We start from the raw sequence: 23,672 nt of genomic DNA on the forward strand, positions 1-23,672 counted from the left end.
CCGCACTCAAAATGGCACCTGCTCTCCGCCCTCGCCGGCTAGGGGCGTGGCCTCGCCAGGGGGCGTGGCCGCCCGTGACGCGCGCGTCAGGAGCCGCAGCGCGCGCTCGCGGGGGTGTCCGCCCCGCCCCTCCCCGAGCTCCTCCGCGCGCGCGCCGCGGCCCGGCCGGAGACAGACGCGGACGCTCGGCGGACCCGCGGCGGCAGCGGCAGCGCGATGACGGCGGCGCCCGGCTGCCCCCGCTGCTCCCGCTGCTCCCCCCGCTGCCCCCGCTGCTCCCCCGGCAGCTGCCCCTTCCCCCGCGCCGGCGGCTGGGCGGCCGCCTGGCGGGGCGCGGCGCTGCGCTTCGCGCTGGCGCTGCTCCTCCACACGGCCCGGGCCGAGAAGGAAGGTGAGACTCAGATTTCCCTTCTCTTTCTCGTCTTCCTTCCCCCCGCTCCTCCTCTTCTTCCTCCGGTGGCGGTGGGGCCGTTGGCGACCGCGGCCCGCGCCCGCTCCCCGGCGGCGGGGTGGGGGGGGGCGGCCGGGATGGCGCCCCGGGGTCGCCGTCCCTCGTCCCGCAGCCGCCGGCTCCCGCATCCCGCCGGCTCCCGCTGCCCTGGGTGTGCGGGGAGTCGCGGCGCTGCCTCCCCCGCCCCGCACCGAGGCCGCCGGAGTGCGGCTGTGTGTCCGTGTCCGTGTGTGCCTCTGTGTGCGTCGCTGACGTTTCGCGGGGGTTTCTTCTCCCTGACAGCCGTGCGGACGGGGATGCAGCTGGAGCTGCCCTTTAAATAGGGGAAAGGGAAATAAATAAATAAAATTCGAGGCTTTCTCGCGTTGAGCTGGTTTCCCTGCGGCAGACTTCCAGCAGGAGACGAAGCCAAGCCAAACAGACTGGCAAAGCTGCATGAGAAAGGGCAGAAATGCACGCTTTTGCACGGATTGGATTTTGATTCTGCACCGAGTGACGGTGGGACACCCCTTTTCCTCCCCAAACTTTTGACAGGTGTCCGGAGCCTTTGCGGGGTTGATGGCGTTTTCTCCGAACTTACAGAGTCCCTCTCTGACTTTCCCTAACTTGTAGTGCCTGTGATTTTGGCATGAAGTCTTTTCATTGTGGTTTAGCAAGGAAGAAAAGCCGCAAGCGAAACGCCTAAGCATAATCTGTAGCATTGCTAAGAACAGCTTTCAAGCATTTCCAAGGTGCAGTCGTAGTCTACTTGAAAGCATGGCTGTGTGGCAGCATGAAAGAGCAGCGGGTAAATATAATATATTACTAAAGTAGGCAAAACAGATTTACTTTGGCTGGACAGGAGAATTTGCTTTCCAGGCAAGTTGCTGCACTGGAGGAGGGAAGAGATTGAGGTCTGACAGAAAGAAACTGAGTAAGAATAAAAATGAGTAAGACTAAAAGGGATATGGAATAGGAGCTTAGCAAGGAGGTGCTAGTCGTGTGCCTCGACCAGACTTGAGGGAAGAAATACATCCTAATAATGCATACATAAAAAAATAGATGTAGGTATGCTTTTCTAAAGAAGGGCTCAATTTCAGTCACTTCCTAATAGCTTCTTTTTACAAATATGAGGGTGTTGATATTAAGGTGATTAAAAACCCAAATCAGTTGTTGCACAGCCACTCTTGTTCACTTGACTTTGTCTACAGGGAATGTAAACATTTAGAAAACAGTGTGAGTATGATCCCATATCCTTAGAGAGATAAGAATGTGTAAGTTTGTCAGTGTGGCCTGTAGTGTGTTGAGGTACTAAAAGAATTCAAATGCTTGAGAAATGTCTATTTTTAACTCTGATTGTGACTGCATTCCTTCACAGGTAAAAAGGTGTATGTGTTTATAAGCTTTGTCAGTGATATTATTTACTGATATGATGGAATTGATTCATACCCTAAAAGTTGTGACAGTTGGGGTCATGGTCTGTTTTGGTTCATTTGTGAAGAAGATACTGGGTTTTTTTCTCTAGGGGCTTACTTGGCATTCCTAAGTAAAGGCAGTTTTAGATTCACAGAGTTTGAATAGATACGATTGAAGCCCTTCAAGAAAATGGATTAGTTTGTTCTGAGAATGTTTACTTCTATTTATACAGTCTATTACTTACAACTTATCCCAGCAACACATCTGTCATTTTCAAAAGGTGGATTTATTTCTTAGAGAGAACATGGATTTCTTTTAGTGTTCAGATTTCTGATATTTGCTTTTCTTGCGAAGTGTTTTACCGCTTAGGGTAGTCTAAGAGTGGTAATCTAAGGTCACTAATTAATGTTTCTTTGGTGTTTGTTTGGGTTTTTTCTCAGTTATTCATCGTTTATGGACTCCTGAGCAGAATTCACTAGCAATCTGCTTTTGTGGATCACATGTTGGAAAGTGTTGTCTTGCAGTCTTCCGTTTGCTGAGTGCAATGACTGTTTAAACCCTGGATTAAAACCAAAACAAAACATAAACCAAACAATAGTTTTAAAGCAAGACAAAGATTAAGGCATCTTGTGAGATCTAGTCCAATTGATCTTAAGCTATGATAAAAGTGCCAGTCTACAAGAGGTAGTGACTGAGCACAGGAGAGGAAGGACCACTTTGGACACTGGGCCTTTAGACCAAGGTGGGAGATCAAAATGAAAAAATAGTTGAGAAGAAAGGAGGGGAAGGTGTTCAGGCTCTATCCTTAAGTGCCTTGGCTTTTACCAGGTTGTGTCAAGTTAAATGTAGTAAGACAGTTTAAAAATAATAGTCAGGAAGCAGGGAAGTAGCTAGGAATATCCTTTCCATCTCCCAAATGTGGGCATACATTTTTCACTACAGCTGCAGGAAGGAAGCTGTGGAGAGGGATTAGGGCTGAGGTTGTGCATTGTTGCTCCTGAGCGCTGCCGAGTTGAAGGTGGCTATAGTAAGACACAGTGCAGTACGTACTCCAGAGAAGTTACTACAGAAAAAACTTGTTAGAAGCAAGTGCAAGGTGAATAGTGTGAGAAAAATAGATAAGAATATGACAAAAGAAAATGAAAAAGGAAAAAGGGCACTCCTTTCCTTTTACCTTGCACATACATGTGGAGAAACTGGGAGAATGATGGAGCTAACGGAGAGAAGATTATGCTGGCTTCATGTGGAGAAGCACTAGCAAGCAGTTCTTTATGGATGGAGCTGTCACAAGTAGAAATAAGATTGATGCTGGAGTATTCTACATAGACATGACTGTTTCCAATACCCAGTCTTAGTTAAGGAGTTTGAGGGGGGAAAATGTAACATAAACATCTTTGCCTAAAGGCAAGAAGCAAAACTGAAATTGTTTGCATGTTCTAGCTCTAAGTCTTGAGGAGCTTGACATTGCTGTACATTCTCTCTGTGCCAGAGAAATAGAACTTGTGGAAATTATCTGGTATCTGAACAGATAGCGGAGTAGAAAAAACTGTGTATGAACCAGCCAGAGAACCTTAAACATCAGTTTCAGACTAAACACTGATATGTGACTTTTCTTTTCTTGTGCCTAGCTGGGTCCTCATGGGTGCCCATGTATTGCTGAGGAATAAGTAAGACAGAGAAGATTGTAAAATTTTATGTTGGCTTTTTTTCACTTAAGGAGTCTGTGAACCATTGCAAAAGAATGACATGGCAGGAAAAAAATGCAGTCTCAAAGAACCTCTTGCTATTTAGGAAGGGCAAAAAGTAACTTTATAGTTTCTTTGGCAAATATCTATGATTTTCAGGATTTTTATAAGGCTTATCCTTTCTTAGTGTAATTATCACATTCTGTATTGCCACATAGATTGAGGACGGCTATCAGTTTATATTGGTGTGGTTTTTGTTTGCTTTGTTTGGGGGTTTGTTTTGTTTTGAGATTTTTTGGGGGAGAAGGACACACAACATACACAAAATAACTTTCTGGGTTTTAGATTGTTGGAAGCCATAGTAATGCCATAACCCCATGGTGAGTTAAGTGTTTTGCAGATAAATGTCTGACATGAGGATGCTTTTTTACCTGAACAGTTTTGTGTTGGTTCCCTTATTTATATATATTTATATATTTTTATAAAATCTTCACTTTATACAACTCATTTTTTAAAATCCCCTTTTATTTGGCCAGCTGACTGAAAGCCTGTTGAAAGTGCTTTTGGTAATTCCCTTACTTACCCATCTGCTCACAAGATAGGTGCAGGTAGAGCAAGGATGATATGTAGGCTATGTTCAATCGCTGACTGTGATTTTTAAGGTTACATCTTAGTTCTGGATCTGGGAAAAAAAATCTGTTTAAACATCTACATTATGATACCAGATAGACCAGTGAAAATAGGACTTTTTTTCTTCCCTAATACTTGATGTAATTTCTTCTAGCTTCCTAGAAACTAAGTTAGTTACTGAGTGTAAGTGGGATATTGTCATCAGAGCAGTGCACTGTTTGTTGGAATTCTGGTTCCATTTTTGTCATTCTTTCTAATCTCAAACAAATAACTTTTTCTTCTTGTTTTTTACTGATTTCTAAAACAGCAAACCAGGATACTTCACAGGAGTATCAAAACTAGATTAATACTGGAAGATGATAGAGAGAAAGCTTATATGTTTAATACTATAAAAAGTCTCTTCAGATATACTGTGCCTGTTAGTCACATCCTGCTGTCAGAACTAATCTACAGCATGCCAACGTTTACCTCTATGCAGGTGTTTTGACTCTGACTTAAATCAAAGTGTGATTCAGAAAGAATGACCTCAATCAAACCGAAAACACTCCAGCAATTGAAGTAGCACATCAGAATCATAAAGAGTGTGAGAAAACACAGTGAATAAAAATTGACCATGCTATCTCACTGTGGTTTTGAAACTTAACTGTGGGATAGCTGATTAGATTTGCACTGTGTCTTTGCACTTGTGAATGAAAAATGTTGACCACGTGCTTGGATTGAATAGTCTTTTACTTGCTTGTGAAGTCTTAGGACTAAAATGAAGGGAAAATTTTACTGCAGTGGACAGGAAGTTGAGACCCCTTATTCTCCATGACCTTCAATGTAATCTCAAAGTGGGTGCTATTCCTTCCCTGCACCTCTTTCTCCCTTGCTGCTGTTCAGTTATATTGCACATGTGAAGCAGGCTGAGGTCCCCTCGCCTGTAGCAGTCCATTGAAGGATGGTGGGCTCAGTTCAGGGCCTTGGATTGTCATTTCCTGAAGGAACTTGCTAGGGATTTGTGTAGTGCCTGATATGATGAAATTCCACCAGGGTATGCGGAAGTTGATAGGCTTTGCCTTATTTAAAGCTTTCAGTTGTGAATTTTTTTTGTGAATGATTGCAATATGGATTGCTCTGAGTCATTTGGATGCATTTGTGCATGTTAAAATTTTCAGCTGTTTGCTTGGACATTTGCTGTGAGTCACTTTATTTCAAAGCCTACCCAGTTTTACGCTGCTTAAAGTGATACGTGTTATGGTTCTACAGTCTGATTTACCGAGTCTGTAAGTTCAAAGAATCTTTCCAAACAGTAAAGTTGCTAAGTGACCTGGGAGTCTGACAGTGAATGGTGGATGCTGTGGTTCATGCATAACGAGCAGTAAAAGTTATGTGACTGAAGCACAGGCTAGAACCAGTTTGGTTTGTTCCTGTGTTTGTGGCTTCGGCAAGAATAGAAGTCTATAATGATCTCTTATTTCTCTTGCTCGTACCTTCTGTCCAGTGTAGTGCCCCTGACTTTGTCAGTCTACAGCACAGACTTACCTGGGTATAGCAGGAGCTCAAGAAAAGTGCCGTTGTTTTTTCTCTAAAACACAACAGTAAATTAAATTTCCTCTCTTCATAGTAGTTAGTGGGGGTACTTGGAACTGGACTGAATAATATCTTGAGCAGCCTCCTCTAACTAGATATTCTGATCAGGTGACTGGTGTGGAGCCTCCGGGGTCACTTCCAGCCTGCATTAACCTGTAGTTCCAAAAGTTGAGCACAGTGGGTCCTTACAATGGAAGCAACTGATTTGATCCATTCACATTGTAGGAGTTAGCAAACTTTAGTTTGAACTAAAGTTATTCTTAAAATAATTCCTGTTTTTCAAAAAATCCATGTTAGTATTTCAGCATTTTTAATTATTTATACCAAGACAGAGGATGCAGAACTTCTTCTTGTGTAGGGAGAAACCAAAGGAACCAGTGACCATTAGAGCAAAATACTTCCAGTTTATCTGTCTAGTCATAAGTATAAGCACGGAATAAGCTTGTGTCAGATGATACAGATTAGTTAGAGGCAGCAGTTAAAAATTTAATGGAATGCAGGATTTTTGTGTATTTCTGTTTTCTCAACTGTCCTTATGGAATAATTCGTGATTTAGTGACTGCAGCAAAGATGTGATGGAGCATTTGCATTTAACATTTTTGAAATACAGTTTTAACATTTTTGAAATACAGTTTTAACATTTTCTCATAAGCAGCCTTGGATAACTTTTGTTTTGGAATATTAAAGGGACTAAACGAGGATCATGTCTCTCGTCTTTCTTTTTGAAAACCTTGGATGTAATGGGTGGGGGAATAGCAAGAAGCTGAAGGATTGCTATATAATTCCAGTCTCCAAAAAGTAGGAAAAAATTGAGGTGTTTCACTAGTTTGAGATTTTCCTGCTACAATTACCAGATTAGTCTTCTCTTTAAGACTATCATAGCTGCATTTTTAATACCTGTCCTCCTACTGCCTGGCATAGCTAGCAGCAGAGAACCATCTGAGAGCAGGAGTTTTGCTGTCCTTATCAAACTGGTTTTAGAGATATCTGAGTGAAATTCAGTGGAAGGAACTGTACAGGAAATGAAACTACACATGTAACAGCTCCTTCTGTCTGTGCACTCTATGAAGCTACAAAATGTTATCTAATAGAACTGTTTGGCTGACTAATGCAACTTGCTTAGTTTTTTTAAAGTAATTTTATAAATGGATCCATTAGCTGTTCTTCATAAAGCACTTTGTCTTTGCAATGTCTTAAGCATTATGAGGGTGTTTTTCAGTTGAACACCTAGATCTGTGTTGGACTATATTCAGTGTAATAGGATGTGCATGAACTTTTTAAAGTTACTTAAACTAGAAAAATCTCAGACAACCCTTGGTTATAGGGTTAGGCTTTTAAAGTTGCTTACATGAGAAAGCACAGCTAACATGATGTTAAACAGATTAAATCACCAATTAAAGGGGTGATGATAGGAGACAAAGTTGTAGATAAGCATGGTGCCAATTTAAGTAGTTTGCAACATTGCCTAGTAAGTGTCATAATATGTTATATAAATTTAAAGACTGGTTATCTGAAGCTTGTAAATAAATAAGAAATCATATAGAAATGCAGAAGAAGTCTAAGTGAATCAGTGGTTTACACCAAAATACTGTACAAATATCCAGTTGCCCAGATAGATATACTGCAAGGTGTATGATTTTGGTTTATTCCCAGCAGTGGTTCATGCTCTGCCTCAGAGGCTGGCAACAGGGAGCTCCTCCTGGCTCTATTCTGGGACCTGTCCTGCTTTATATCTTTGTCACTGATCTGGAGTTGGAATGTACCAATGCTCATGGGCAAGTCTGCATTTTGGAGAGATCTAGTCAGGACAGAACAATAAGCTGACTGGACCTTCATGAAATCCAAAAAGGACAAATGGAAAGCCCTTTATATGGGATGTAATAACCACCTGCAGGGAATACAGCCTGGAAGTGCTATACATGAGTCAGCAATGTACCCTGGCAGCGTACAGGAGTGTAGCCACTGGGCTGAACAAAGTGATTATTCCTGTTTACTCAGCACTTAATAGACCACACCTAAACCACTGTGTCCAGTTTTGTTCCCTGCCATTGCACTGGAAGTCTGCAAGAATGGTCAATGTGTGCATGACCTGTGTATGGAGGCTGAGGGATCTTGTGGCAGCATGCCAATATCAGAGTAGTTTCTGGATGTAAATGGAGCCCAACTCCTCACAGAGGTGCATGGCTGGAGCCTGAGACAGTGGCCATAGAGTGAAACAGAGAAAGTTTGGTTTGTGCCGGGAGTTGCTGCTCTGTGATGATCTGAGTAAGAGAGGCGCTTGGACAATATAAAATAGCATTGAAATTTCTGTTTATTAATGCTAACCATATGAAGAGAAAATAGTATAGATAATCTTGGATCTCTTTTGATGCTGGGAACCCTGAGTTGTTCAGCAGCAGACCTTCGAAGAGTCCACATGCAACACACTACAGACCCCATCCATAGAAAGGTTACCCCATGTTGCTCTGTTGCTGGATTTCCTTTCAAGACAGCTTTATTCATATTTTTTGCTGTCAGGTAGAAAGGATGCTCACATGGGAGCTCCCATCTGCACTTTCAGATAAAGCAAGGCCACCCAGGTGGCATAATCCCTGGCGGAGTTGGCTGCATCTTCTCAGCTTCAGAGGGCTGGCTGGGCTCCCCCTGCAGCCACAGAGTACGTGCAGCACGGGCCTGACAGCCAGCCCAGACATGCAGCCCTGCACAGGCGTGGGTCTGCTCGGCTTGGCTCCTGCATGGATCACCGACTCCATCTGTCATGGGCTTTCGGTCAGGATGGCTATGATCTTCTGCCTTGACATGAGTATATTTCACCATGAGGATGGTCAGGCATTGGAACAGGTTCTCTAGAGAGGTTGTGGCATCTCTGACTTTGGAGGTTTTCAAGGCCCAGCTAAATGACAGCCTAAAGCAATATCATCCAAATTCAGCATTCACTGCACTTCTGTAGAAGGTTGAGCTAGATAACAGTGTTAAGGTCTAGTCCACCCTCAGTTTCCCTGTCTTAATATTTTGTGTCTCCCCTGTGATCTTAAAACTTAGTTGGAGCTTGCAGTAGTTTTATTGCAGCTGATGTGAATATCTGTAAGACAGAAGTCTGACTTTCCATGTAACTCTGTGGTGCAGTCAGTGCTATGGTAATAATAATTTAGACATAATTTTGATAGAAACAGAGTTGTAATTGTACCAGGAAGCTTCGATGGTTGCTGTGTCATTAAAAAAGTGTGATCACAGATAAAAACAAGACCTTGTCAACCAGTCCTTATTTCTGTAATAGTTTTTTGCTCTTGCTCTTGAAGAATTTGTTTTAAAAGGAATATTTGTGTCCCATCTTTCATGTGTAGCATAATACAGCTATTAGTTTTCATCTTTGCCAGCTGCTGGCTATATAACTACACTCAATTGTGGTTTACATGTTAATATACGAGATGTATTAAAGTAATACTTAACCATCTATGCAGCTAATATGTCTGAGGAAATACTGAGAGATTTGGATAGTTAATGTTGCAAAGTTTTTGGCTATTTCTTTCTTGCAGTGAAGGACATGGAGTACTTGGTCCTTGCTAGTAACCATTTCCTTCTTGTGTGTTTGCTTTGGTATTCTGAACCTGTGTATAACTTCAATCTGTGGAGCCAGCAACAGGCAGTTTAGAGGTACCAGAAATTACCATTATTTAGTGTGTACTAGGAAGCATTGAGGCTACTCTTGCCCTCTAAATTGTCTCTCCTAAGTACAAGAAGGTAAGGAAGGGGTGTGCGTGTAACTTTTATATTATGATACAGCTACTTTTATATTACCATATACTTTGTCAGTTGCCTTTTGTGTAGCTTAACTAAGTCATGATGTGCCCAAATAGCTTTGGCTGACCTGTATCTTCCAAAATACTCGAAAGATTAATAAATTCCTTGTTTTGGGAGAAACATGATTACATTTGATGCTGAAGGAGAGACGGTTGTCATTGACAGTCTGAATCTTCACAGGTGAAGTCACTCTCCCAGTCAGTACTACTGAATATCATTATCTGATGGAGAAAAGACTGAAATGAACTTCCAGTTCATCAGGAAAAATTTGATCAGAGTTTCAGTACTTGATGAGTGCAGTGAATTCTTCCTTTGATTAAATGAAATTTCTCTAGGGCAAAATACTAGGCTGAGGATCTCAGAGATTGAATAAAACATTTATTTATTTAGCTTTATTTAATTAATTGTGCTTTAAAAATAGCTGTTTTGTGAAAAAAAAAAAAAACACCTCTACTGTTGAATTTAGCAAAGGTGTGCCTATTTAGGCTGAGACTGAGTACTAGGCATGTCAAAATAGAAATGAAAGGTATTTTTGAGTGAAAGCTTGTCTTAGGGAGCAGCTTAGTGATAAGTAGTTGTTGCAATGTTCAAAGTAGAATTAGATGTCTCTCCGTAACATATTCTGTCACTAAGCCTAAGGGTTTGGAATTATTGGGTGAAATCATGATCTGTGTTGCACCAGGTGAGCCAACTTAGATCATCAGAGCTATTTGTAAAAGAGTCTGACCAGAAGAGATTGTTTATTTACTTCTGAGAGGTAACTGCTTCCAAGGTATTCTAGGTAGCTAAATTGCATTTCTGCAAGCATTTCATTTCCCTAAGGTGCCTACTTGCGCCTTTAATTTCTTATTAATGTTTTCAGAGTGTTCCCCCCAAACTGAAATGAGCCTTTTTTGTTTCATTGTTTTCGCTCTGTATTTTATCTTCTTTCGAAACTTTAACCTGTTCTTCTCCACCCTCTTCTCCTCTGGTTTTATCAGACCTTGCAGCCAGCTTTTTACTGCTGGTCCGTGTTCCCTCATGGCAAGTCAACAGACTGTTGTGCTCAGCAATCGATAATAGTGTTACTGCCACATCATTAACACTATGGCTTTAACATCAGGCCTTTTCTACCTTTTCCCGGCCTTCGATTGTTGTATTTATTAACTTTTTGTGGTAGCTGAACAAGCATTATCTCGCCGCTCTTTTTAGCTTGTAGTCAGGCTTAATAGCTGTTTCCGGAGGACGCTTGAGTGTTGCCAAATGATGATGGGAGGGGTGGAGATACCGTGCTGCTCCCTCCTGGTGATGCTTCTCTCCAGTAACTTGGTATTAACCAAGTCGCAACTGTTACACAAAAGAATCTAAACAATTGTGGTGTTCATGTACCCTTGTCGTTCTAAAAATTCACGCTGTTCCACCCTGATAAGTGACCAAGAAAAAGAGGGAGGGAGGGGAGCAGAACTCTCATTTAGTAGACTACTGTTTCTGTGCCATAAGATGAGGGGTAGAAAGCATCCTCTGTAGTAGGTAGCGAGGTAGGAGTAAGGATGGAAAACTGAGCAGTGTCCACAGAGCATAAGCTGTAGCTCTTATTTGGTTGCATTCACATTGCCAGCGAGACATTTAGATGTCAGGAGGTGTTTGCCTGGCTCTCTCACCTTCCTGTGCAGTGAAGGGTTTTTCGGAAACTCTGTAAATTGCATCTTCATTCCTCTTTTCTGTGGTGTGGAGAACGCTGCTTAATCTCTGTCGGTGTTATTAAGGTCAATAATTGTCATTTTAGGTACCTTTGTGTTGAGTAAGTGGAGGTCTGTTCAGTGGTCATTTCATAAGAGTATAAGTTGGGAAGTGTCTTGGTTTGAAAAGGCAGGTATTTGCTAGGGAGAGGCAGGCCTCTCCAGGAGTGGGGAATTCCAATTCCTTCCCTCTGTGTTATTATAATTTGGAAGATTAAAAAAAACTTTTCAGTAAGAGCTAAGGGGAAAGGAATAACAGTCCTTTACTAGTAAATATAACAGGACAGACAAACGAGAGCAGCAATTATAATAATAATAAACAGAACCAAGAACCCCGAGGGGCTTTGTCTCACAAGCCCCGGGCAGTCTGATCTCTTGGGACCCCAAGAGCACCAAACCAAAACGGTGGAAACTCCGGTGCTGAAGGCTGGAAACGGTGGGGTGTCCCGGCAGGCAGGGGGTGTCCCGGCAGGCAAAGGGAGCAGGGCTGGAGAAGCCGCGATGGCTGGACAGGGGCTGACCCAGCTCCAGCAGGGCAGGCGAAAAACTCCGAATTCCTGGGCGCTCCAGCAGATGATAGAATTCTCAGGACCGAACCCCTCCATTAACTGTGGAAACCACGCAGCTAGCTGTCGCCCGACCGTCCTCCTCCTCGGAAAAACCGAGAGCCGAAAAAGAACCCCCCACCCTCAGCTCCCGGGAGCCTTTTCCTCCCCCTTAACTAAGTGATCCACACCTTTTGTAAGGGTTAAGCGCCCTTTAACTATCAGTATTTAGTCTCCTAGCAACTTATGGGGGGGAAAGTTCCTCAGGAAAACTTAACCCCCAACAGGAAGATTGATGGTAATGGTAATAGCTAAAATTTTTGTCATTTAATGCATTATTCTCCTGAAGCTCCAGAAGCCATGAACTGGCTGCTGTTTCTGGCAAGCTACATATTGCACGTTTCCAAATGCATTAAGTGCATGTTGCCCTTTTGCACATCAGTTTTCGGTTCTACATGAATAGCACAACTGCCACAGTGAAAAGGTTTTGATTTAAAACTTGAAACATTGAGATAAATCCTAAGAGTAGTTTGGAGGGACTGTTGTTTTCCCCCTCTCAATGCAGGACAACTTACCTTGGTTTTGAGGGTAGTTCCAAATAATTTTATATCTGTACACGTTCAATAACGGTACTTGTATAGGAGTGTAATTTAATGTAACATATTGAAATTTTAAAATTGCCATCATTGGAAAGACTAGAAAGCCACATTTTGTACGGCCCAAAGCAGAAAAAAAATAGATGCTATTTGCAGATGTTTGTTTTCTCTTTAGCTTCCTTTTAAATTTTTTACTCTCTTTAAATGATTTCTGAGAAGTTTTCACGAGTGCCAGGAGTATTGTTCTCTTTGGCTTAAAAATAGCATGCACTAGTTTTTTTTTTTTTTTTTTCCCTGATGAGAGAATTATTTCTCCTTTGTATTTAATTTAAAAAAAAAAAATTAAAATAAATTTTCTCATTCATACCCTGCTATGAATGGAATTGAGTATTATTTCCTGAGAAGCATTTTGGAGCCAAGAAATAAATATCTGTGGAGGAACAAATTAAATTTTTGAAAAGCTTGAAAGTAAAGCACCAACTTAAAGCATCTGGCAGCTTTCAAAGTAGTATTTTGGTGTTTTTTTCCAAGTGAAGTTTTATGGCCTTTATTGCTACCACCTGAAATCCACCATTTTGGCCAATAGCAGATAATTTTTAAAACTCATTTTAAACTCATTAAAAAACTAGATGAAAATAAAAATTACTTCAGTTTAAGTGGATGGAAACTTACATAACTGTAAGGTGGAAATACAGGCTGAATACAGAATAAGCATCTGAGAATAAAGCCCTATGAATAAAATGTGATTTTTTTTGGTGTGTGTCAATCTGAAATCATCTAATGCAATTTTGTTAGGAAAATAAATAACAGCAGATTGTTAGGTGTTGTGCATGTTACTTTCAGTGAGCTTTTCTGTTTCTATATATGTTTGTATAGTATTTTGCCAGGATATATCTATCACAGAACACATTTAATCATTGTTAACTGTAAAAGAAACCTTTAAGCAGTTGCACTGTGTTCTGAAGCGTGAAACAAATGTGAGCCAGATGTGTGAGCAGTGGCTTCAGGGTGGAGACTCACTTTCTTCCTTTCTCAGTTTAAGCAGTAGATGCATTGTCTGTCTGGAGCCTGTGTTCTGAATCACAATTATACTGTCACTTTCTGTTTCATGGCTACCTTTAAAAACTGAATTGGTGACTGAATTTCTAAAAATCTGCATCAGTCTTAATTAAGGGGAAAAGAGAGGAGTGAATGAGTGCAGTGTGACAGCTCTTCTTATTAGGGAAGTGCCTTGCTGGGTAAAGAAGCTTGTCTTTTATCTAAAGGCAGAAATGCCACAGAAGTAAGTTAGTGAAAGATTATATGCAGACCTAGTTGGGTGTCAGTGATACGCTCAATTTGTGCTGTTGTGTGCAGTAAAGCAGAAATCATTTGACTTTTCCCCCTCCACTGTGAAATAGTCAGTAGTGTGCTCAGATATTGCAGTACAAGTGATCTGTTTTCTCTAGCTGATATTAACTTGGGCATAAGTTGTTGAACTTATTCAAGTATGCATTGTGTAAAGTCAGAATTTTTTTTTAATCAGTAGTACAAAATGAGGGTTTTGATGAAGGTTCAGTCTTTTTGTTATTTAGCCTAATGTATTGCTTTTTCATTTCCCATGATGATTAAAGTGCATTATCTAGGAATGGTTCTATTTCAAATCTAGTATATAAAACGGAAAATACAAATTTAGCCAGTTGGCTTTTTGGGGGATGGTCATTAGAGGTTTTAATAATGAAGAAAGAATAAATATGTTTCTTCGTAAAAAGACTTTGAAGTGTGACAGTTGTACATGTGGTCTTTACTGCATTGTAATTTTTTTGTTGTGATGGCTCTTCCTGAGGTATGTTGGAAAAATTATTAATTTCCTCTTGTTGTGGAGTACTGGAAAATAAACGAGCAAATTACCTAGGTCAGTGCAAGAGGATTTAGCTGGAAAGCAAGTCTTCTGGCTGGTACCTCTCACTTGTCTGACATTCGCTGTCTCATAAGAGAATGACCTTTTACATTTCCAGTGAACAGTCACCTGTTGGGATGTAGGCAGAAATCCAGGCTGGTAGCTACACTGACTCATCCATCTTGGAGAACCGGCCTTTTTTAAACAGATCTGTTGTCTTGGGCTGGGACATGTTTCTTGAGGCTCACAGGACTTGTGTAGTCTTGAAGCTGATTAAAATGGTCGTTCACATTACGGTGTAATGATACTGTTTCCCCGTATCTGTATGGTCTTTTGTTTTTTACAATGTAATTTTCCATCTGTAATAATTTTATTTTTTCATTCTGTATCCATCTGCCTGTATTCCCCATGCTGCTGAGTTTTCCACTTCAGGATGATTGAAACTGTGTGACTGTGCATAAGCATAGTCAAAGCTTTGGAAAGAACCTGTCCAGGTTTAGTTCTGCACTTTAACCAGTAGTGATACAAATGTAGCAATTACAATTACATAGGCAGAAGTGAGTGGCATTTAGCACATTGTAGTTGCCTCATGTGGTTATAGTTACCTCGAAGTGAGCTTCGTCATTAAGACAAAGGGTTAGAAACCAGACTTTTTTTTTTTAAAAAAGGTAATGTAAATTGGTAATTATTTAAATGATTGACCTTTCCCTATTTTGGTAAGGTACTACACTGTTTTTAGGATTGGGAGAAAATTCTTAGATTAGATTGTACAGGTTTGTATAGATCCAGTTTATATGAAAGAAAACAGGTTTAGACAAGATTTAGGAAAGAAAACAGTTCTTGGAAGCATGTAAGAGAATATATAAAGATCATTAACACAAAAATAAATCAATGCACTGCAATTGATTAGCTCTTCCAGAGCTAAGTCATATTTGAGAATAGTGTTTTTAAAAATACTTATGCCAGAATATACTTTCCTATTAAATGAAGAAATCAACAGTGACTAAAGGAAAGATAAGAGTGCAAAGCTACCTTAAAAATCAGATCTCAGTCAGAGTAAGCCTCACAACCTGTGAGCTGTGGAGGTGTTTTTTGGTGTTTTTTTTTCCTCGCATTACATGCAAATTTATTCTGTTTTGTGTAACTTATTCACAGTTGTCTAAAGACCGGTGTTGGCTAAAGTGATTTTGATATTAAGTTCCTGTTTGCTTTGGAGATGTGTAGGATTTTTACATTTTATTTGATGGTTTATAGGTCTGTATTTTTCTTTTTTAGCCCCAAATATGAAAGGCTTGGATCAAATATCCAAGTCAAATCAAAATAGCGGTGTGTTTGAGCAAGATTTGTCTATTAGATGTGTAAACTTGTGAAAAGATGCTGCTTAAGCTTTGAGGAATTTAAGTGAATTCAGCTACTGTTGGTTTAATATGTCGTGTTAGGCATTTACCATGAAGCACTGTGATGTTGTTAGAAAGGGCAAGGGAAAACATTTAGGAATCTGCTGGTAATAATGACTAATAAAGTGCTTTCACTGTTCCAGAAAGCTGTGGTTTGGGATCTGGAGGCTATGGTTGTGGTGGTGGGTTTTCTTTCATAATTTTTTAAAGAGTTTGGAAAGCTTGGAAAGTGCTGTCAGTAGAACAAGCTTTTCTGGAGCAAGTGGAAAGACTGGGTTCATGGTCTTTTTCTGGTATCTTTTATGGGCTTTTCATGGTAAAGCTGACTTAATCAAAGAAGTTGCATTTTAAGGGTTGTAGGTTGAAAACAAACAGAGAATGGAAATTCTGTTAGTAGTGACTTACTGTCTGAAAAGAGGAAACCAAGAATACACAAGCTAGAAGCTGAAAAAATTTAACCCCGAAATCAGATAATATTCTAGTAGAAAGAGTGATTGAAATTGTTACAGATTCTCATGAATCTGTTACATTTGCTTTTTGCAGGAGCTTGGAAGGATAGAAGTTTTCTGTTGAGAGGAATTTGTGTTTACCTCTCTGAAAAAAGTATTCTGTTCAGCATAGGTGAAGAGGAAAGGCGACTGTGATTCTTCTGGCCTTGAAATCTGCGGATATGAATATGTGTCCTTTTCCTTCTTTGGTCCATGAAAATTTAAAGTTTGACTAATAGCTGTCATAGTTAGCCTTCAGGGCTTCAATTGCCTATAGGGTCAGGAAGAAATTATTTTCCTAATGTGTAATTTGGCTTCTTGGCTGCTGATTTGTGCAATGGCAGGTCATGCTGTGACAGCTGAAATGCTTCCTACCCCAAATATTATGTTGTGCCCCTCTTGTAGCAGTTGCCAGTCATGTGGCAGAGATGACTGAAATGGCACAGGCAGGAGTTGTTAATTTGCTGCATTTTACTGTTCCAGAGTATTAAAGTATTGGCTACAGTATTAGACTGGTAATGGACCATGGTGGTATCAGCTGAAGCTTTGGGAAGAAGTTTTTTCCGGGGGAAATTGCTAGGGACTTAGCAGAAAACAGTCATCTTCCTCTGTAGCATGGGGAATGCTTCATCTAATAAAGACTGCCCAAGTGATCTCATACTTAATTACTTACAGTGACTCTGCACATTGGTAATAACCTATTGTCTATTGGTGACGTACATATTTTGTGTAAAAGGACAGTAAAAACTAGTTTTGGGCTTGCATTGCAAAGTTTGTGAGCTTGCTTAGGTCAGGTAGCACAAGTGCAAAAGATGAGCAACTGCTTCTAATTCTGGAACAGGCAAAAAAGTACCCACAAGGGCAGTCTCAGCATTTCACTTTGAAGAAGACTTTGTTCTCTCTGTGGTCCATGTTGGACAGTTTGAGAGCTGCTCTTAGAGGCATTTGGGTGACTCTTTATGACTCGCTGGTGAAGGTTTTTTTAAATGTGATTAGTTTTGCCTCCTTTGAATGAGGTGACTTGTTGCTTCATCCTGAGTTGAGAGTCTGAGAAGACAGTTGCAAAAACAAGCTTTCATCTCATGAAGGTATATGTATTTACTTGCCATTTCCTTGCTTTGATGAAATAACCAATAAAGAGAAGCACAGGCTTGAAGGTTAGTCTAAACCAAAATGAAAGGTATAACCACAGCAGCTTCATCACCGTCTCTGTTGAGATGTGCCTGCTGTGAAATGGACAGCAGCCAGGCTTTGCAGTGTATCTGACTTCACCTGGCACAGTCATCTGCTCTCTGACAGCATTTCTTAAATGATTTCATGATGAATAGCACTTCTATTTAACAGTGTTATCTGCTCAAAATGTTCTGTAACATCTGTTACTTTGTTCATAAGTTGTTGCAAAGATGAAATAACTAAAGAGTGGCTGAAAAAATGTTTGGGGTCTACAGAAGGTCTGTCTGAATTCAAGATGTTTGAGAAGAAAGCTTGGGGTAATTTCTAGGGGCTTCAGTGCGTGTTATCTGTGTGGAAGAATTGTTTCTGCTCTTTGTACTGATGCTTTATTACATTTAAATCAGGGGAAAAAGGGCCTCAAAAATATTAAGAATTTGTGATTAGATAAAATAACCTTTTATGCTTTGCTGGTCGTTAATAGATTATTTATACAAAAAGTTGTTTTCTAATGACTTTTTTTGTTTGTGTCTGACATCACAATCAAGTGTTGTGTATTCTTTGTTTCCAAACCAGAGGTCTAGGAATCAATAGAATGCCAAAAAGTCCAACTTCAGAGGTGCAATTCCTTGTGATTAATAGGAAGGTGTGCTTGTATCTACCTTTTTTAAAATTGTGATTGCTTCCAATAAATCAAATACGTGACAAAACATCATTTCATTCTGTATTTCTCTCCAAGTGAAAGATTGAGAATTTTCCCTCTGTGCTAGTTAATTGTTAATATTGGGTTCTTGCACAGAGGATAAGCATGACACTTCTGTGAAATCACAATTAACTGTCACATGCTGCATTTTAACCTAATCTGTCAAAGTTTCGTTTTCTTAGTCTTGCACTGCAATACACTTAGAGTTATTTTCAGTGATTTTAAAACCGAACTTAAACCATGAAATGAATGTCTTGCATCATATGTATTGCCAGTAAAATTGAGAAAAAATCACTTGTTCTTCGTTCCAGCATTAAACTTTAAGCTGGCAGACCTATTCCAGTAATTTACGTTTTAAAAACCCGAAATTTCATAAAATGTAGGACTCAATTTTGGAACAGCTTTTTAAATGCTGTAGTGGTTTGTGGGTGGGTTTGTTTGGTTTTTTTTTTTGGTTGTTGTTTGTTTGTTTGGGTTTTGGGGTTTTTTTTTAATTCTCTTGCCCTATATTCTGTGTATCTCTTCAGTATAAACAATTGACCAAACCCCTGATTCTTGGATCGAGGATGGATTTTGTTTATTTTGAGTAACATTAAGGTAATAGCAATAAACACACACAAAAAAAATACTAACTTATTGCTGACACAACTGCTGGAACATCTCGTGGCACTGTAAATATTGCAGTGTCAGTGCAAATATTGCAGGACATGCATGTTGTTTATAATACGAGCTCCCCCTTTCTCCTCTTTGGTGATTCTCACACTCCACCTGAGCTGGGCTGCTTTCTCAGCCTGTGGCACATTAGAATTGCATGGTATGGTAGCTTGAAAAGTAATTGTATAAAACTTTGTTTGGGGATCTTTTTAATTTGTTTCAGGGTTTTTGCATATCAAAAGAGACTTTTGGAGATGATAGCAGCAGTCTTTGTCTTATATTAGCTTTTACTTTGGGTCATATGAAAGCAAGGTTGTGGAGCTTGTGCCTTGAAGGAGAAGGTATTGAAATGTGTGGGGAAGTCAGGGATGCAGAATGGGATTTGCAAACAGTGATATGTTAAGTAGCATGGTGAATTTTAGGTACTGAGTGAGGTGTCACCAATGCAGCCAGTGAGGAAATGTTTGGGACAAATATGTGTCAAAGCTAATGTTTCTCTATGTGGTAGGTGCTTTTAGTCCTGTCTGCCAAGAGTGGTTTTTGTTTTCTGAAAGTACTGACACTTTTTTGTTTAAAGCATCATAGAGTGGCATTGTTGGTGACATTATAATAATTATTTTTGTTATAATACTGAGCTTCAAAGTGGGAAATAAAGGTCTAAGTCTTCTTTTTCAGACTCAGATTGAAAATCCATCTTCCAGAAGCACACACTGTGCTTCTGTGTACAGGGAAATCTTTAATTTTTTCCTATTGGAGTTGTTCCTCTTTGTGGAAAGGAATGTTATCACTCACTCACTAATCACTCACTAATCTAGCATGAATGGTAAATGGTAAAGACAATCATGGAAAAAGGACATAGGGTAGAGGAGGAATTATTTATAGGATTTTTTATTTTTTAAATACAATTTTCTCGTTTGAGATTGCTCCTGCATTTTGTTCTAAAGACCTCCTTTTTGTGTGTGTGAGAGAGTAGATTTTTGGGGAGTAAAATGTAGAATTCTCTGAACCTTCTTCCTTTCTTCTTTAAATCATACTCATTCTGTACACATTACTATATATTTTGCAGGAAGCGCAATGCCCTTCTTTGTCTTTAGAAGAAAGTTGCATTCCCTACATTTTAAAAGGAATTGAAAAACAATTGCCTGACCAAACATGTTGAGGAAATGAGCGGAGTGTGTGAGGATACTGTATTTGACTGAGGCATGAACTTTTCAAGAAGTTTAGTCTTATGGTACAAACGCTTACAAACTGTTTCAAATTTTAATATGTTCCTGTCAAGATGGAGAGGATTGTTGCCATGCCAAGGATTAGGCTGCAGTGTGAAGGAGACTTTCCAGATGTACAGTTAAGATTATTGGTGTGTAAATGAAACAGAAAATCTGTTTGTGTCTGAACTTTGTGGGTTTAGATGTATTAAATTCAGTTGTTAGGTAGCCAGCCTGTCATATTCAATGTAGTATGGAGTTATCTTGGTACAATCACTCTTTAGGGACCCTGGAAGTAGTTCCCTTTGGAGTTAAACATTTTTAAGGTAAAAGACTAATTTGCCAAGTGTGGTACTTGAGCAAAGTTAGTGTCACAGACTTGTGTTTGGTTTTTTTTTGTAGATTATGTATTATTTTATTTTGTCATAGCTCTGTCTACAAAATGAGATACAACAGATTTTAGTTGTTCAAATTTTTCTTTTGATTTAATCACAAAATGGGTTTTCGTTAAATTGCTTCATTTTTTGTCTTTCTTTACAGCTTTCATCCAGTCGGATGGCATAATAGAAATGCTGCGTTTTGATGAAGGAGATTTATTACAGGTATGTAGTCTGAGTAAATTGTCTGAATTAGCAATGTTTCATCTTTTTGTTAGCTGCTTTTTGAACTCATGGGTTAGTGGAGTTCTGAAAATAAACAAGCATTAAGCTCAAGCCCACAGAATCTTTGGACTTGCTAAAGTTACTTTCAACAGCATGCTTTGGTGTGGCCAGAGGTTCTGGTTCTGGTTCCTTGATGTTTTGTGTTGGGAAAACTCCTGGGTTTTACCACAGGTTCTCTCTGGCCTGTCTCTCTTTCCAGTTCTTTCTTTCTCAGAAAACTGGGGGATAGTTTGTGTTTAGGGCTCATCTTTGATCTAGAGTTGGGGTGCAGTTGGCTAATTCATCTGTAGGAACTGCAAGTGTTGCAAGATTCCCAAAACTAATGGGAGTTCTTGGGACCAAGTTACCACTAGGTTTAAAGAATTTCTAATTACTTCAGTGAAGTAATTTCTGTTGCAAATAGGTGGTTTTTTCATGTATGATGTTGCCATTCCTGTCAGTTTTCTTTTGGTTTGAGTCAAAACAGGAAAAAAGTTAATATGTGCTGAAATTTTGAGGTGGTGGCAGTAGTTAGGATGACATACATAGCAACATGGCTTGATACTAGGGATACATAGCTCTGATGTTCCATGGACTAGGATTTCATATGCCTGCATTTTGTGGATTGTATGTATGTTGAGAATATTTTTCTTAAAATTACATGATGGTGATAGCCTACTACTTGAAAGGGAGCAGAGGAGTTACCAGTACAGTGCTTGATTTATAATTCCTACCTCCTATGTAGTTTAAGAAGTCAATATATGCGTCAACATATTACATGTTTCAGATTTATTATGTTGTCTTTTTTTTTTTCTTCCTCATCTACCAAATTGTTTGGGTTGGCTTTTTTCTTTCTTCAATCCTTGTTCCATAATGTAACTCAAGAATATCTTACTGTAGATGTTAGGACTGTAATGTACGAGAGTAAGATACTTAAAAATTATGCAAACTGATGACAGGAAACATTGCAGTTAAAAACAAATAAGAAACCCCCAATACAAACTCCTCAAAAAAAACCCAGCGAACAAGCAAACAAAAAAGCCTCAGGTTCCTCATTAGCCAGTTGTTTGGCTGTCATGCTAAACATATTCTTGTAATAGATAACTGTTTGTTTGGATATGTAGAGTAGAGTGGTGGAAGATTTTCATATAGTGGTTACAGTCTCAATTATTAAAGCTTTCAACTGTGAATATTTCTTTAATTTGCATGAAAATACCACATATCACCGTAAATATAAGGAAAAAAAACCAGAAGGCTGTTTCTTTTCTTTTACATAGTTTATTTAGAACATATTTTGTTTGACACAAGTGGTCTAATAAAAACAACAGAGAAGTCATTGGCCCAGTTTAAGGTAAAGATGATGTGGTCACATTCAGTCATCTATATTTTAAGTGTTCCTTTCTCATCAGGATTCTTTTTTTTAAGCTAGTTCAAAAGAATCTTAAAAATCTCTAATTATCTTACTCATTTTAGCACTCTATTAACTGCTAGTTCTTAGACTAGAAAGTGATAGTACGGCTGTGAGCCACTCAATAAATCATATAAACATGGGAAAGTAAAAGTATTGTTAATTATACCATTTCAAAATATAGCAATATTATGGTGGGACAAAGTTAAGCAATTCTGCATGTTGCACCATAAAATTTGCAGTGCTTTAGATCGCATTGGGCTGCCACTTCCCTTAATATGTTGCTGGGTGTTTGATTTAAAGCAAAACAAGAGATACAAAATTTCTGATAAGTGGTTTGTATGTTTTATGTTATGGTTGTGGCTCATAAGCCAAACGTACCTATAATACCTATATCAGTGAAACCACTTCCTTTTAATCAGAATGATAGCATATACTGTTTTCTCTAGCTTACAAATTATTTGGGTTTTTCAGGTAGATATTAATATGGTGATCTCTTGTGACTATTTACTGCAATTTAAAAAAAGCAATTACACTGTTGTAAAACCAGACATGTCTTGTGAACAGCAGTTACTAAAGTTTTAAATTTACTGTGGTGTCACTGACTGTTTTCTTTCAGGCTTTCCATAAGCTTTCACAACTCTCTGTTTTTCATTATAAATACCATGATGCAGTAGTAAATCAGTATTGTCTAATATTATGTCATCCTCAGGTTGTTTGGGGTTTTTTTAGTATAAAATGTAACTAATTCAGTACATAAAGTGATTAATAATCAATGAGGTATCAAAGCTATCTCCAGTCTTGGTTTATCTCCACTTCCCCCAAGAATCTGATATGTTTAGAGTGGAAGCAAGTCTTTTCTTGTTTGAAAGAGTTGCTTTATGAGTAAGGTAAATCAAATGCCAAGCCTTGAATAATTTTATTTTTAGGGATTCCTGCCACCTCCTTCCAGTTAGTGCCAACCCTCTTGATACTGGTTTTTTGTACTAATTTGGAGTACATACTGTTGGTAAAAAACTCCTTACATTTTAGGAATTTCGCTGTAAAAAATAAATGGAACGTGTTGAAAAGTTTGCTTTGACTAGTTTGACTGAAAACAGCTATTTATTGAAAGAGAATAAATCTTTAAATATCTAAGTGGAAAAACATTTCATTGGTAAAAATAAACTGACAATGGAAATTTCATGAGCTCATGCTACTGGATAACTAGCAAAAGTAGAGACTGCACTCTTTGGGTGTGGACTTAAGGTTTGTGGTTTAGAAAGTGCTATACCATGCAATTCAATCTTCTGTCTTGCCAGAGAAAAAGGGAGAATTCTACTCTTCCTGAACATAGGGTAAGAATGGTATTAATGTAAATGCAATGTAGGGTTTGGGTTCTTTCCTCAATAGGAGGTGGTTTGCAGATGTCTGTATAGTTGTTTGGCACTTCAGCGTCATAAACTTGGTTGATTGTAATGGACCTTGGGAGATCATGTATACATTTTTCAGGTGGTGGTGTGTGCAGATGGACTATGCCTGGCAGGTGACTCTTCTGTTCTTAAAACCTCTAGAGAGGTATGTGAGTTTCATGTCTAAGCTGGTTTTACTTCTGCTTTTTTCTCAAATGTGTGTACTTGGGTTTTTTTGTTAGGTTGTTTTGCCTTTTCATCCATGATAATTTTGTGCTAAAATCTACCTACAGCTTCTACATGCAAGTTTTTTACAACACTCTCTAAATTTACTGGATTTTTA

At 39.3% G+C, this 23,672-nt stretch overlaps 1 protein-coding gene across 1 annotated transcript in view; it reads left to right on the top strand.

The window, feature by feature from the left end:
* Nucleotides 1-216: 216 nt before the first annotated feature.
* TMEM131 (transmembrane protein 131) overlaps nucleotides 217-23,672 on the top strand; it is a 93,091-nt gene continuing 69,635 nt past the window's right edge. The window contains exons 1-2 of the mRNA XM_040055027.2: nucleotides 217-391; nucleotides 20,430-20,491. Of these exons, the coding sequence (XP_039910961.2) occupies nucleotides 217-391; nucleotides 20,430-20,491 (237 nt within the window). The remainder of the gene's footprint in view (nucleotides 392-20,429; nucleotides 20,492-23,672) is intronic.

Source organism: Hirundo rustica, chromosome 2, assembly GCF_015227805.2.
Source record: "Hirundo rustica isolate bHirRus1 chromosome 2, bHirRus1.pri.v3, whole genome shotgun sequence".
Classification (NCBI taxonomy): Eukaryota; Metazoa; Chordata; class Aves; order Passeriformes; family Hirundinidae; genus Hirundo; species Hirundo rustica.